The sequence below is a fragment of the Channa argus genome, chromosome 17 (assembly GCF_033026475.1).
Source record: "Channa argus isolate prfri chromosome 17, Channa argus male v1.0, whole genome shotgun sequence".
Lineage (NCBI taxonomy): Eukaryota > Metazoa > Chordata > Actinopteri > Anabantiformes > Channidae > Channa > Channa argus.
Window position 1 is genome coordinate 6,418,467 of NC_090213.1, and position 13,396 is coordinate 6,431,862.

The window sequence follows — 13,396 nt, forward strand, 5'->3', positions numbered from 1 at the left end:
GTGAGACCAGAGATGTTGTACAGCGTAGAGACAGTGGCACTGAAGAAAAGTAAGGAGGCAGAGCTGGAGGTAGCTGAGCTTAAATGTTGAGGTTCTCGTGGACATGTTCAGAAGAGAGACTCAGTTTATCGGTAGAAGGATGCTGAGGTTGGAGCTGCCAGGCAGGAGGTCTAGAAGAAGACCAAAGAGGAGATTTATGGATGTAGTGAGAGAGGACATGAAGTTAGTTGAAGTGAAAGAAGAGGATGCAGAGGGCAGGGTTAGATGGAGGCACATGATTCGCTGTGGTGACCCCTGATAGGGAACAGCCCAAAGAACAAGAAGAAGAATGACAGGAATTAGGTTACAGTCTTCTGAGCAACAGATTCAGAAGGAGGCAAAACACATCTGTGACATTTGAAATTCTTTGTGGTTGTTTTGCACCTTTTTGTAATTTTCTTTGCATGTCTCTGTAGTTGTTTTCTGCTTTTCTGTGTCTATTGGTTTGCTTGGTTTGCATTTTAAGCAGATGTCCTATGTTGATGTTTGTTTTTTGTTTGTTTCATCCAACAAAAAATATTAAGAGTCAATTCAAATTAAAGTTCTGGTTCATGGGTCCCATTAACCTGTTTGTCCCTTGTATAATAAATGTTTAATAAGTGAAAAGGTAATTTCCTCAAAACAAATACAAATATTAATAATAAAAAACATACCAAACAGAAAAAAATATCTGATGATGTGTATTGTAAACCATTCTTAATTTTACTTGCTGTGGAATATGTTGTATTTTCATAAAAAGTATAAATAATGTACGCACAATCATGATTGTGATTGTAATTCACTGCACCAGTTTTCTTTCTTTGTTCTCCCTCTACCCCAGAGTTTGTATTTCTCTTTCATACCAAACAGTAAATTATGCTCATCCAAGGCTTTTCATGTGGAGAGAGAAACCACTTTAGCCTTAATCTCCTGGTATATCTGACAGAGCCTCCCCTCCCCTCCATTTCATAAGTACTGCAGTCGGTAGTGCTCTGACAACAATGGTGAATGCAAACTGGGGGCCTTCCAGTGTACATGACAATAAGCCGGACAATAGGAAGGCGTTTTAATGGTTCAACAGGCCAGTCTGTGAGGACATAGGGGGAGGGCAGGAAGTCTCTGCCTGGACAGATCAGCCTTTCTAGCTATAATTACAGCCCCACTGCTTCACATGCTGAGAATTGTACTACTTTGTCCTCCTTCAACCACAGCCACAGCTAATCAATGTCTAACTAACAGGGATGAAGTGGTGCTAAAATACTTCATAATTCAGCTCAGGCCTGGAGGGGACTTACATTAAGGCTTTGGCAAGAAGGCAGATGAGAAAAAGCTTTCCCTCGTTATTATATCATTTCTGATACACTACCCATGTGTTGAGGCAATTTAAATGCAATTGTAGAGCACAGCTCAGCGCAGATACTTTCTTGATCTCATCCTTAAAGAAGAGACTTGCAGCAGCTGCATTATTAAAGCCTGGCCTTATTGTGCTGTCCTCCTTTGAATAGGCCATATATATACAAGTATGTTTCTGTGTGACCCTGTTTGGCTCTGCTGCTGCAGGACACACAGTATTCTAAAGGTGTTGGGGGGTGAAAATTGCAGCACAAGATATGGACGTGAGACAAAAAGAGCAAGATCTGGACTGACTTGAATTGTGGATGAAGAGCTCATAAGATGAAGGTCACTGCAGGTCGAAAGTCCCATGAGAGAGAGATGGTGGAGAAGGTGTCGCCTGCAGCTGTTGTGGCCTCTTGACCTACTGTGGGTATTGATAAAGCTGCTCCTGGCTTGTTTTTTTACACGCTGACTGATCCACTGTTGCAGCGCGAAATAATCCACAGTGTAAGCTCCTTATCTACAAGCACAATTTTGAGAAAAAGGAGGCACCAGTGCAGATTATTTACAATTTCTCCTGTGACCAGCCCCCACAGTATGTAACACTTTTATTTTCTAGCAGGATACAAAATATTCTAGTCTAACATAAGTATTGTTGTGGTGACTGAGTAAGGAGTTTAATGCTCATGATACCTAGACTATATGTCACATGTTCAGGGCTACAATTATACATTATATATATTATATTTAGTCAGTTATCTAGAAAAAACACAATTTTAGTAGGTGGAACCAGTGGATTTTTACCATTTGGTTTGAAAAATTACATTTAAAATAATAATGTCCAAATATTTGCTATCAAACATAATTGTCAACAAATGGTTCTGGTTCTTCAGCTGTTATTAAAGCACTGCAGCAATATGATTTAGTCTGGGTAAATAAAATAAAAAACAATGAAACAAAAAATAAAGATCACAAGGCTGCATTTCAAGTGACGAGGGACAGGAATCACTGGACTGGTGCATATTTGTAAGCTGCTGTAACTAGACCTCAGGGTGTGTGTGTGTGTGTGCGTGTGTGTAAGTATGGCTAGGTGTGTATGCGTCAGTGTAGTCTTAAAATCCACGTGTCTCAGCCATGGCCCTATATAGCTCCTCTGACATACAAATACGACTCAAACTACGATTCCCATAAGGTTTCTGAGGCAAAAAGACGCTCTGACGTCATTGGCACACTCAATGACTCATGGGCACTGCAGTTTCTGAATAAATATATTCATCGTACTTCTGTTATAATAACGCAGTTTGATACATTTCAGTCAGCTCATTACTTGGCAGATATCTCTTTTTTAACATGTCTACGTTGAAAAAACCCTTCAAAAGAGGATTGTTTTTTAATGATATACCGGAAAAAACTACCAAACCAACTTCAATTCCCACAGTCCCCCTGGACATGACGCATGCGCCCTGCGCAGTGTTGGCCGTGCGAGGCGTGTAGTCACGTGGAGACGGTCTACCTCGGTTCTGTCCAAACAGAGCGTGAGCAGTTAGCAGTCTGACTGTTTGAGCGCCGCTTGGTGCTAAAGTAATTCATGTTGTTTTTTTAGCTACCCGTTCCTTTAAACTAGACTATTGTATCGAAGAATGAGTGATAACGATGATATCGAAGTCGATAGTGACGTGAGTAATATCACTTTTCGCTTTTTAAAGATGTTATTTTGCGATTTAGCTGAACTAACGCTAGCTACTCGGCTAGCGTTAGCTACCTATAAGCTGGCTAGCGCTGCTCTTATGTTTCATAAGTATTTTTTCCGGATTCTAGTACATTTATAAGCAACATTGGTATTTCTTGCTTCAGAGCTTTGGTAATTTGCTAAATTAATTCACTTGCTAGTGACTTCAGCGAAACAGTAACATTTGCTGAACAATCGTGGCTACAATTGTACTTTTTGTTCTGTTTTTTTGCAGGAAGAATCACCGAGATATCACTCTGTGGTGCGTAATGCTGGGGGGGATTTGTCCAGTGTCGAGAAATGTTTCACTGTTGTTGCAAAGTTAATTTATTCACCACATTCTGCTCATTTCTTGGGTATTAAATCGAGTGGTAAGACAGCCCAACAGAGGTTGACGTTACTTCACAGCTAATGTGAAAGTACTGCTTTTTGCCTTCTGGTATATCTACAGTAATGTCCCACATTTTTATTTGTATTATTAATACAGTTTATTGTAATTTCTGTGTGGCACCAAAGTGGCAATCCATACGTTTCTAATAGTGCGGCTGTTCCTCGGCATTGGTAGCGTTAGTAGTGCATTGCAGGGTATCCCCCATCCTGTGTGTACGCGGCCATAGGGAGGCTGTGACACGACGTCTATATTTAGACCAAAGCTGTATCCAGCTACAAAGGCGTTTTTGTTGCATGTACGTTGTTTTCTTTCCGATTGATGCAAAGCTTTGTTTCGAGGTGGGAGCCAGCTAGTCGCTCGAAGTCCCGGGTGATTCACACCACACGCAGCGGGGACTCCGCTCACGACTAGCAAATTACAATGTAGACAGGGTTTACATTTACTGCTGCATCCACAGGCAGGATGCGGAGGTAAAGGGTCCGCAGGCTGTTGCATGTGCAGATGAGCGGCGGCCGCGCCCGCATCTCGGACGAGCCTCCGTGCCAGGAAGGTCCGTTGCGGGATGTTTTCCTGTGTAGCAGCCGCTGATTAGAGCGATCTTCTCTCTACAGGCCACTAAAGGGCTGGCAGCCTAAATGAATGACGTATAGCTGTATCGCACGCCGGGGAGAACAACAACCTGCACGACTTGGTCGATGCACAGACTGCAAAACACGACGTCTTCTATCCAGTCAGCCAGAATTCAAACGCATAAAGCTTTCAGTGAACTAGTGCTAAATCTTATAATATGCATTATCTTTTATAGATATAGAAAATAAGTTTTTTTTCCCATGCCCTCTAACAGTCCTCTGGCCTTTTGCTTTAAAGCAATCCTACGCTCTGTTGCAGAGCCACACAAGGCTCAACCATATTTCTGTTCAGTTATTGTAATTTAATTAAATGACTGAAGTACAAATATGTAAGACTTGATGAATGTTTGCAGCCCCCAGAGTTAGACTGCTTATTACATTTCTGCACATATTTTCCTAAATGATTGATTATGTAGTTTTAATGTCTGCACCATATGAAAACAGGGCTGAATGATTTTACGTATTTATTATTTAAAATTGAATGAGGCTTCAACTTTTTATTTCGGCTCTAAATTGAAGAAGTTTGCAACAATAATCCAAAACTTTTTTTTTTTAGTTTTCTTTCAAAAATAAAACCACATTTGATTGTTAGGGAAGAGTAAGGGTTTGGCTTTTTCCAAAGAAACCAGTCAATTTAACTCGTAGTAGTGTTTGACATTACTGGACACCTAGCAAGTTATTTTTTTGATGTTCATGATCATGTAGCTTATTTAGGTAAAAAAGTATTAAAAATGTAAGATGCAATGTCGTGTGAGTTATGTCCCAATTATAATCATTGACAAAGGGTAATTTTAAAAACCTACAAACCGACCAGCAGGCTAATTTTTAAAATTTATTTAAATGTATTTTTCTGGTAAATTAGGGAATTTATGATAACTAGCCTTAGCCTGTCATTCTAGTGGGTAAAATCAGCAGCCATAGGACTTTGTTAAATGAAATTTTTCATTTATGTTTTGTCTTGTTTGATTGTGAATTTACATTTTGCACTCAAATATGGACTTAAATATAAAAATTATTTGTGCAACCCATATAGATTAAATAATACAGTTTTAAGCACTGGTGGATACAGTGTGGCAGCTTTCCAAACTGAGACACAGTGGGTCTGTTGCCTGTAGATATGTCTTAGCGAGACAAGAACGTGAGCACTCACGGTTTGATGTATATGTGTTGTTCATTTAGGTTTTATGTTTAGAACAGTGTCCTTTTTCACCTGCTGGAGTTCCCGGTTTATTAGTTTTCACATTGTTGATGGTGTAAGAAAGTGGGCAGCTGTGGATCAGGAGGTAGAGCAGATCATCCACTAAGTGCAGTGTCAGTGGTTCGATCCCCATTCCTCTTCTGCCTGTCTACATGTTCATGCGTCCATGGGCAACACACTGAAACCCAGGCTGCACCTGACGTGCATATGTTCACCGGTAAATCCTGGGGGAAATGCAGACCAGTCAGTGTGGGTCCTCATAAGCCTGTAGATAAAGGTGTGGATTTTATAATGGCCTGATAATGGCTGCACATAGGTAATTGGATACCTTTTTGGTGGTGACTGATAACAGCTCAAAGACCATATACCATACAGCTAAGAGGAAGCCACCACAACATGGCTGAGTAGAATTATCCGTATTTCTAAATAAATCTTTAGTTTTTTTGTAAACAAGAATGGTTGTTGAATTCATATGCTGTCAGTTACTGGATAAAAGGTTGATTTATTCTCAGCTAATGATAAGGTTAGAAGTTGTGTACATTTTAGAGAGAAGGGTGAGATAATTTGTGAACCCTGACACAGTTTATTATGCTGTTCACGTTGTGATAAACGTAATTTATCTGAGTGTATTGTTTCCGTTTTTTGGCAGAGGTGTAAATCAGTAAGGGCTGCTTTATTTCTGTACTTGATGTTTTTTTTATGACCTTATACAGCACTTTTTGCATTAGTCATTAGTTTATAGTTGACCTTTTTGAGAAGGTTAGTTCACCAAATATGTTGCTGTGCCTTAAACATACATATAATCTAGACTTTATCCATAGTTTTCATCTGCATTGAGATGCATGGACTTGTGACATTTAAAGCTGTTGCAACTGTATATCCTTACAGCTTTAAAACTGATTAATCCGAAATTACACAATTCATTTTATAAATAAATGTACCATTGTAAATTTCCGTTTATTACGTTGGCGTTTTACATTGACTCGTGATCACTTTGTAGCTGATCTCCAAAACAGCAGCCGCACGCATCGACTGCAGCAAAGTGAACTTTATCTAATACATCTGCGCTAATTTCTTGTTGTTTGAAGTTTTACCTTGTGTGAGATTGACCATGTCCTCTGTAAAGTGTTGTGGAAAACCCTGTAATCTGGAAAACTCTTGGAGAGAGTAATTGATTCTCTAAAGCCATCGACGGATCTTTGAATTTCAGAAGCTTCATGCTGAAAGGGTCACAAAAAGCAAATGAGCAAATATCTGAATGTTTATTTGAATCCCTGGGGCTCTTAATGTTAATTGCTTAGTTATTCTATATAGAGCAGTTCCACAGAGTACTGATCTTAATTAACTGTCATAATTACAACAAAATTAAAACACGTAGTTTTCAGATGATGCTCACACACTTTTCTCAGTTTCAAAATATAGATGTTTCTGCTAAATACAAATTTATGTTTGTTGTCTAAGCAATACAAACTGACATTGCTTCTATCAGAAATGTATTCTTCATTAGTTTCCCCTGTACCGGTTGGATAAATGAAAGCTAAGTGTAAATTGTATTCCAGCAAAACCACTCAAATGGTGTTGGACCTGTAATTGCACATGCCATCGATACCAGCCGTTTTTGATTGTTTGATGTAATCAAGGGCGTGGAGTCACACCTCCCAGAGGCTGTGGGTATGACACATGGTCCTCCTGGACGGTTTGTGGCTCTTGAGCAACAGGCCGCCACAGCCGAACCGTGCCAGCTGGAGTCATAAGACGGGCCTTTCGCAGTGGATTTTTAGTTTTTATTTCAGTTTCATTTGTTTGACATGTTGGCCAAAGGTTTACACTATACAAACCAGTAATTTCAACAGAGGTTTGCTCTTCTTGGTGTTTTAAAATGCAGCACTGCACATTTCACATGTCATCAGTCCCTCTACAAAGCATATGATGCAGTGAAGGCTTGTCTTAACCTGTCTCATTGTGGGTACTTTGTTGTGATGCTTAGATGAAGTTAGTCAGTTGATACTATGTCACATGACTTACGTCTTGTCTCAGGTTCTGCCTTATGTAACGACCACGTCCATCCTCATCATAATTCCTTTAAATGAGGTTTTTGTTTGAGGTGCGTGAAGTGAGATCATGAGGGGAGCCGCTCAGGCTCTGATTGGGTGTTGGACTTTATGTATCAGCCTGGTGACAGTGTGGATTAGTCCAAAATCTGATGTGATTGGAGGCTGACGGGTTAAAACAGGTCAGACTATAGGCAGCAAGCCGATCTGCCTGGCTGCCTCTGGTCATGTGGTTATGGCAGCCATCTTATGCCTCTGCAGTCTAATTAGGATGCAAATGTGTGGTTGAAATTTGCAGCGTGTGAGATGTTGTTGCACAGATGATGTAAAGGGACGACATATGATCAAAGTTACATGCTGTAGAGGGCAAGTGATGAAGGACAGAAACTAACCATCACATCACTGAGCTCTGCTTATAAAACCCGAATAAATTGACATTTCAAGGCCTTATTTGGTCATTATGGTGTTAAAGTACCCTTAATCCAGGACCTTTGGTCAGCCACCTCTCACCCCATCTAAATGACTAACCTAGTCATAAGTTTGGATGGCTTGTCCCTGCACTGACAGTACACTTGTAGGGCGAGGGGTAGAACGACGGGATGGGCCCACGGACAAAGAATGCAGCAACTTTGCTGCTGCAAATGCAGCTGAAAGCAGGGTCATTTTACTTATTAATAGGAGGCTACTGGAGGTCAGCGATGAGACAGTGACATTTTGGATAACTGATTGTTTTTCAAGGAGGCTGTTTTCTCACTTCTGTTGGCAAGATATAAAAACACTTGAGGGAAATGTTGTGCCAGGTTACACAGGTTAGACTTTTGGGCTTTTGGGTGTAACAAGTTTCACTGGTTGGGACCTACACCTGGACATTTTGATTACGTGTCTTAACCGCTTGACAAGAAGGCTGTAAAATGTCTTCAAATTTCGAGTGATAATTTTTGCTAGTTTGTCATTTCCTACTGAATTTAAACGTAACGAAAGCCCATCACGCACATTTATACTATGACAGTAATTTATTATACAGATGTGGATGAAATCGTTGGTAAAAACAAAAGAAAAACCTACAATTTTCTCTAAAATAACTTGAAACTGACCCCAAAAAAGATAATTAATACAGAATATAACAAATAAAACTCAGTCAGGCATTTAATCAATTTAAATAGAAGAAAAGTAATCACTACTTTTTGGTTTGGCCTTTTTTTAATCAAATACAGTTGAAAGAAATTGAAAATAAAATTCTGAATTTTATTTTAGTTTTTTCTTTTATTACTTATCTCAGCTTTCAGGGAAAATTGTAGGTATGTTCTGTTTTCTTGAATTATGATTCAGATGCAAAATAGCAGATGTCTTGTGTTTTAATATCTTCACCTGAGATGAGGAGGTTCATGATGTAACAATACTTTAAGTCACCAGCAGGCATTTTGTAAAGTTTAGATTGTTTTGCATGTCTAGTTTGTCAGGTACACATTGAGTATACGCAAGCTAATGGCTTTAACAGTTTGATTACAATGTAAGTAGCATTAATATTTATGATACAATTAGTGTAACAGTGTGAAATATTTCGTGTGATGAATTTTAGAATTACAGCTAAATGAATGCTTTCATGATGATTTATAAATGTAAATCATCATTGAAAGCATTCATTTCATTAGAGTGGAAAGATTTTATTTCAACTTTGCTATTTTCTTGTTAATTCAGCTGAACAATAATTGCTGTGATGTTTTAATTTTCCCTCATGGGATCAATGAAGTTAATCATTTCTTAGATTAAAAACCATATTGATCTTATTTCAACATTAAATTGGTAGAAATGTGTTTTTTATCTAAAAATCAGATTCTAGCTGGACATTGTTGTTCTTCTCTTATTTTATGGATAAAAATATACTTATGTTTTGCTCATTTACTACATTAAATGACAGGGCTGGTGTTGTAAAGGCAGTTGGGGCTTGGCAGCAGAGCAGTCTGTGTAGGTTTGACCAGGGATGGCCGGACACCCGCTGTCCTCTACCCACGCTGCTCTGCTGTCAGGCTGAAGGGCTTGTGACTCTTTTCATTGCAGGCAGACAAACGGGCACACCACAATGCGCTGGAGCGCAAGCGTAGGGACCACATCAAAGACAGCTTTCACAGCCTCCGGGACTCGGTGCCCTCCCTGCAGGGAGAAAAGGTTGGTAAAGCTCAGAGTGTAAGTTCCCCATGCACACACAACATGTCTACACACTCATGTAAAATATTTGTCAACTTGTGTCATTTGTTTGCTAAAAGATGAATCCTAATACCCTGTTAAGTGTAAATGTATCTGCTCAGCATGTTCAGAGGAGATGGCATTTAGTAAAGCATGAGGACATTTTAATGATTTCCTGTGAATATGTGGAGATGCAGATGCCTTCACTTGCTTAATGTGGGAGTGTGTCAGAGGAGGGAAGCAGTTGAAGGGACTGGGAGGTGGGCAGATGGTGGAAGAGTGCAGATTGGCAGCAGTAAGACAGTGATGCAGTCTAAATACTTGGACAAACGTCAGGAAGTTATTATGAGGACATTTTGTTGCTCTCTTCCTGTTTTGACATCCATGGCAAAGAGAGCATTTGGAGCGGGTTCAGTAACTGGGCACGAAATGTTTTATTTTCCCCCAACTAACCATTTAAAGACTCACACAGTGTGAAGGGGCAGTGGCTTATGAGACGAAGTGAGAGATGTTTGCTTATGATTTGTACAAAGTGTTTAGTTACAGCTGCCTCAGTTCTTGACCCCCACCGCTCTCCCATGACCACACTGCTATTTGGGTTTGTCTTAGGGCCAAGATAGTTTTTTTTTTCCTTGGGAGAAAGCAAAGTAGAAGAAGTTAATATTATGGCTTGGTATCAAACCTCAATACTTTCTTGGAACATTGAAATGTGTAGTAGCACCAAGTATAACCTGCCAAAACCGATTGGTGTTTACTTATTCTTTAGTTCTTAACATGATTTTTTTTTTTTTTTTATAAAGCAAAAGTCCTTGTTCTGTGTTTTCATGAAGTATCATCTAATTTAGAAATTGAAAACCTAGAATATGGAGTCATTCATTGTAAAATGTATAACTGTCTACTTTATTATTGCCAACTGTTGATAATTAATTAAATCACTGAAGCTGCATCAATTAAGAATGTTGCACATTGTTTATCACATGACTGTCTCTTGTCCTTGAATCTTTTGGGGGTTATTTGCGGACAGCCAGCAAACTGGCTGCTGCTGCAATCTAGGCAGACTCTCAGGGTTTCCACCTTGCCCGTGGCTGTCGGTCTGTAGTGCTGGAGGATTTTGAGAGGTTAAGAGCAGTCAAGCTGTGCACAGTGTTGTCCTAGATTCCCTGTAGTCTCTGTTTGTGCAGCATCAGGACGAGAGCAGGAATGTGTGTGTTAGAAATGTAAACTAGGCCTTTGTAAACTTGCGTCATTGCGTCACTTTTTGCATGTGTCACTAACAGCAGTCTACCAAACAGGCGTCTCGAGCCCAAATCCTAGACAAAGCCACAGAGTACATCCAGTACATGAGGCGAAAAAATCACACACACCAGCAGGACATCGATGACCTGAAGAGGCAGAACGCACTGCTGGAGCAGCAAGGTAACCACACTGCCCCACTTTCATTTCCTCCCTCAGCCCGAGGATACTTCACACATATTTTCGTTTTCGGAACTTCATTTTAAAACCGTGGAGATCTGTGCTGCTTTGCGTTTTCCCCTTGCAGTAGCTAGTGAGAACTAAGGGAAAGAAATTCACCAGTTTGTTTATTTTCATGGCTCCTACACTGGCAGGGCTGCAGTCATCATTAATGAATTGAGGTCGACCCACACGTCCAGCGGATAATTCGATTTTTTTATTTATTTATTTTTACATGTATGCAGCTGTTTACTTTTTTAAATGATTAATTTCACAGACATGTGTCCCTTACTTTTCATAGAAGAATTTTCAGATTTTGTTTTGAAAATGTCATCTTACCTATGAAAGTTGCTGCTGTTACAAAAAGGAAAAAAACCATTAAATAAAATGTGCTAATGGAACAGAGCCATGACTCCAGCTCTCAGTAACCCCACAGTGTATCAGAAGGTTTCAGAGCCGAATGCAGTTGCTTCTCAGTCAGCAAAGCAGGGTAGTAATGCAACACTAGCTTCCACCATATTGAATTTTCTGGTAATCTAATCCTTAAAGGCAGAAAGATTCCCTTCGTCAGGTTTGACTTTTTAAACTGGTTTCTCTTCTGACTGCATAGTTTTAAAAACCTTGTTATTTCTCTTCCTTCTTCCTCGTGTCCTCTGTGTGCTCCTGCAGTCCGCGCTCTGGAGAAGGTGAAGGGCTCGGCCCAGCTCCAGGCTGGATACTCGTCGTCCGACAGCAGCCTGTACACCAACCCCAAAGGCAGCGCCGTGTCGGCATTCGACGGCGGCTCCGACTCCAGCTCCGAGTCAGACACCGAGGAGCCACCCAACAGGAAGAAGCTGCGCGTGGAGGCAAGCTAGACGGCCGAGCAGCTAAAACCTGGACTGGGTCGAGGCGGCGTGGCACAAGGGAGGGCGGGAGGAGAAAGCAGCATTCAAAGCTCTGGAGGCACATTAAGCCCTCCTCCTCATGCCAACGACCACCACCAACCCCGGCCACCCTCACCATCCTTGTTGTCCCTCCTCCATATCTGGGTGGGCTCGCACTGGAGAACCATTCCCTCCGCCCCCCCACACAATTGTCTTTCTCTTCATCCCATCTCCAGAATCGGAAGGAGGAAAATCCGAAGGGTAAAGAGCTTGATGTTTTCCTTCTTCCCATCCCTCTTATTCTTTTCGTTGGTTCTCTGTCATTAGTACCCCCCACCTCACCCCACCCCCAACATCAACAATCTAAAACCCAAAAAGAGGCAGCTTGGCTACTTAAGGACTTGATGCGTTTTTGGTACCCTTAGTAAAAGCCCATCTACCTCCCCATTTTTATTTCAGGGGGAGGGTGTGCCAGGTGTATCCTTCCAAGCACTGCTATATTATATATATTTTTGTTTTTTTTAATTATTCTTGATAAAAAAAACTTTAGAATTTACACACACACCTAGATAAATCGTCCTGAAGAAGTTTACCTTTTTAAAATAAAACATTTGTAGCTTTTTCCACTAAAGAAGGTGAAGATGCTTTGAAGCAAATGTTAGTGACACCCACCTGAAGCCCACTGGATTGCAGATGTTTTCTGCCTGACACACGTTTGTTAACACAAGATTAAAAAAAGAAAAGTTCTTTGTTTAAATTTGATGTTTTGAAGGCAAATATTCCTAAACTTGTATTGTTTCTATTCTGTCCTTTAGCTTGAGGTAGTTGATGACGTTAGGTGGCTGAATATGTTAGGCGTCTCATTTTATATATCATAAAAAAAGCATTAATTGGATGTTTTCAAGTTCAAAAGTATGTTATGCATTTTGTAGTAATTTTACAAGTCTTTGAGGGAAATGCATATTTGTTATTTTCCTTTAGGATATTAAATAGCAATTGAATGTCGGAAAGTACCTCCCATCTTTTGCAGTACAAGGAAGCGATATAAGTCCCTGTCGATGTTTTCGGTGTGCTGTGCATTACACAGTAAAAATCAATGTTGCTGAATCCCCCAAGGGAAAAAAGGAAGCAGTTTGCTTGTCTAGGAAATGTGTGTATGTATATTGTTTCCATTTTATTTCCATTTAGGATATAATTAGTGTAATAGGTCTTTATTTGTCTGATTCCATTCCATGGAAATTATAAGTATGTTGTACATACTGCCAACAATTGTCTTGCAAGTTGAGGCCTACCTTTACTATGAGACTATAAAATAAACTATTTTATCCTTTAACATGCTCCCTGTGGTTATCTAGTCACAAACGTATAAGAAATGGAAGCTTGTTGATGGTTGGTTTCTCATGAACGTGTAATCTGTCACAATCTCTCCATCTCCCATGACAACGGCGGTGAATGAGGACGGGCTGTGTTGGTGTAGTCAAACATAATTTCAGGTTTTTCTGGTTTTCAGGTGGCAGCTGTCTGTCTACACAAAGACTGAGGG

The 13,396-nt window shown here is 40.2% G+C and overlaps 1 protein-coding gene across 10 annotated transcripts; it reads left to right on the top strand.

The window, feature by feature from the left end:
- The first annotated feature begins 2,862 nt into the window (after positions 1-2,862).
- On the top strand, positions 2,863-13,186 carry max (myc associated factor X). Of its 10 annotated transcripts, none has more exons than XM_067481553.1 (5): positions 2,863-3,029; positions 3,318-3,344; positions 9,410-9,535; positions 10,813-10,951; positions 11,657-13,186. In XM_067481553.1, exons 1-5 carry the CDS (start codon positions 2,994-2,996, stop codon positions 11,842-11,844), a joined length of 516 nt encoding a protein of 171 aa, XP_067337654.1. In that variant the 5' UTR covers positions 2,863-2,993; the 3' UTR covers positions 11,845-13,186. The 10 variants fall into 10 exon arrangements, with proteins under 10 accessions (XP_067337654.1, XP_067337655.1, XP_067337656.1 ...); XM_067481554.1 differs by having other exon boundaries at positions 10,816-10,951; XM_067481555.1 differs by having other exon boundaries at positions 10,828-10,951.
- The last annotated feature ends 210 nt before the right edge of the window (positions 13,187-13,396 follow it).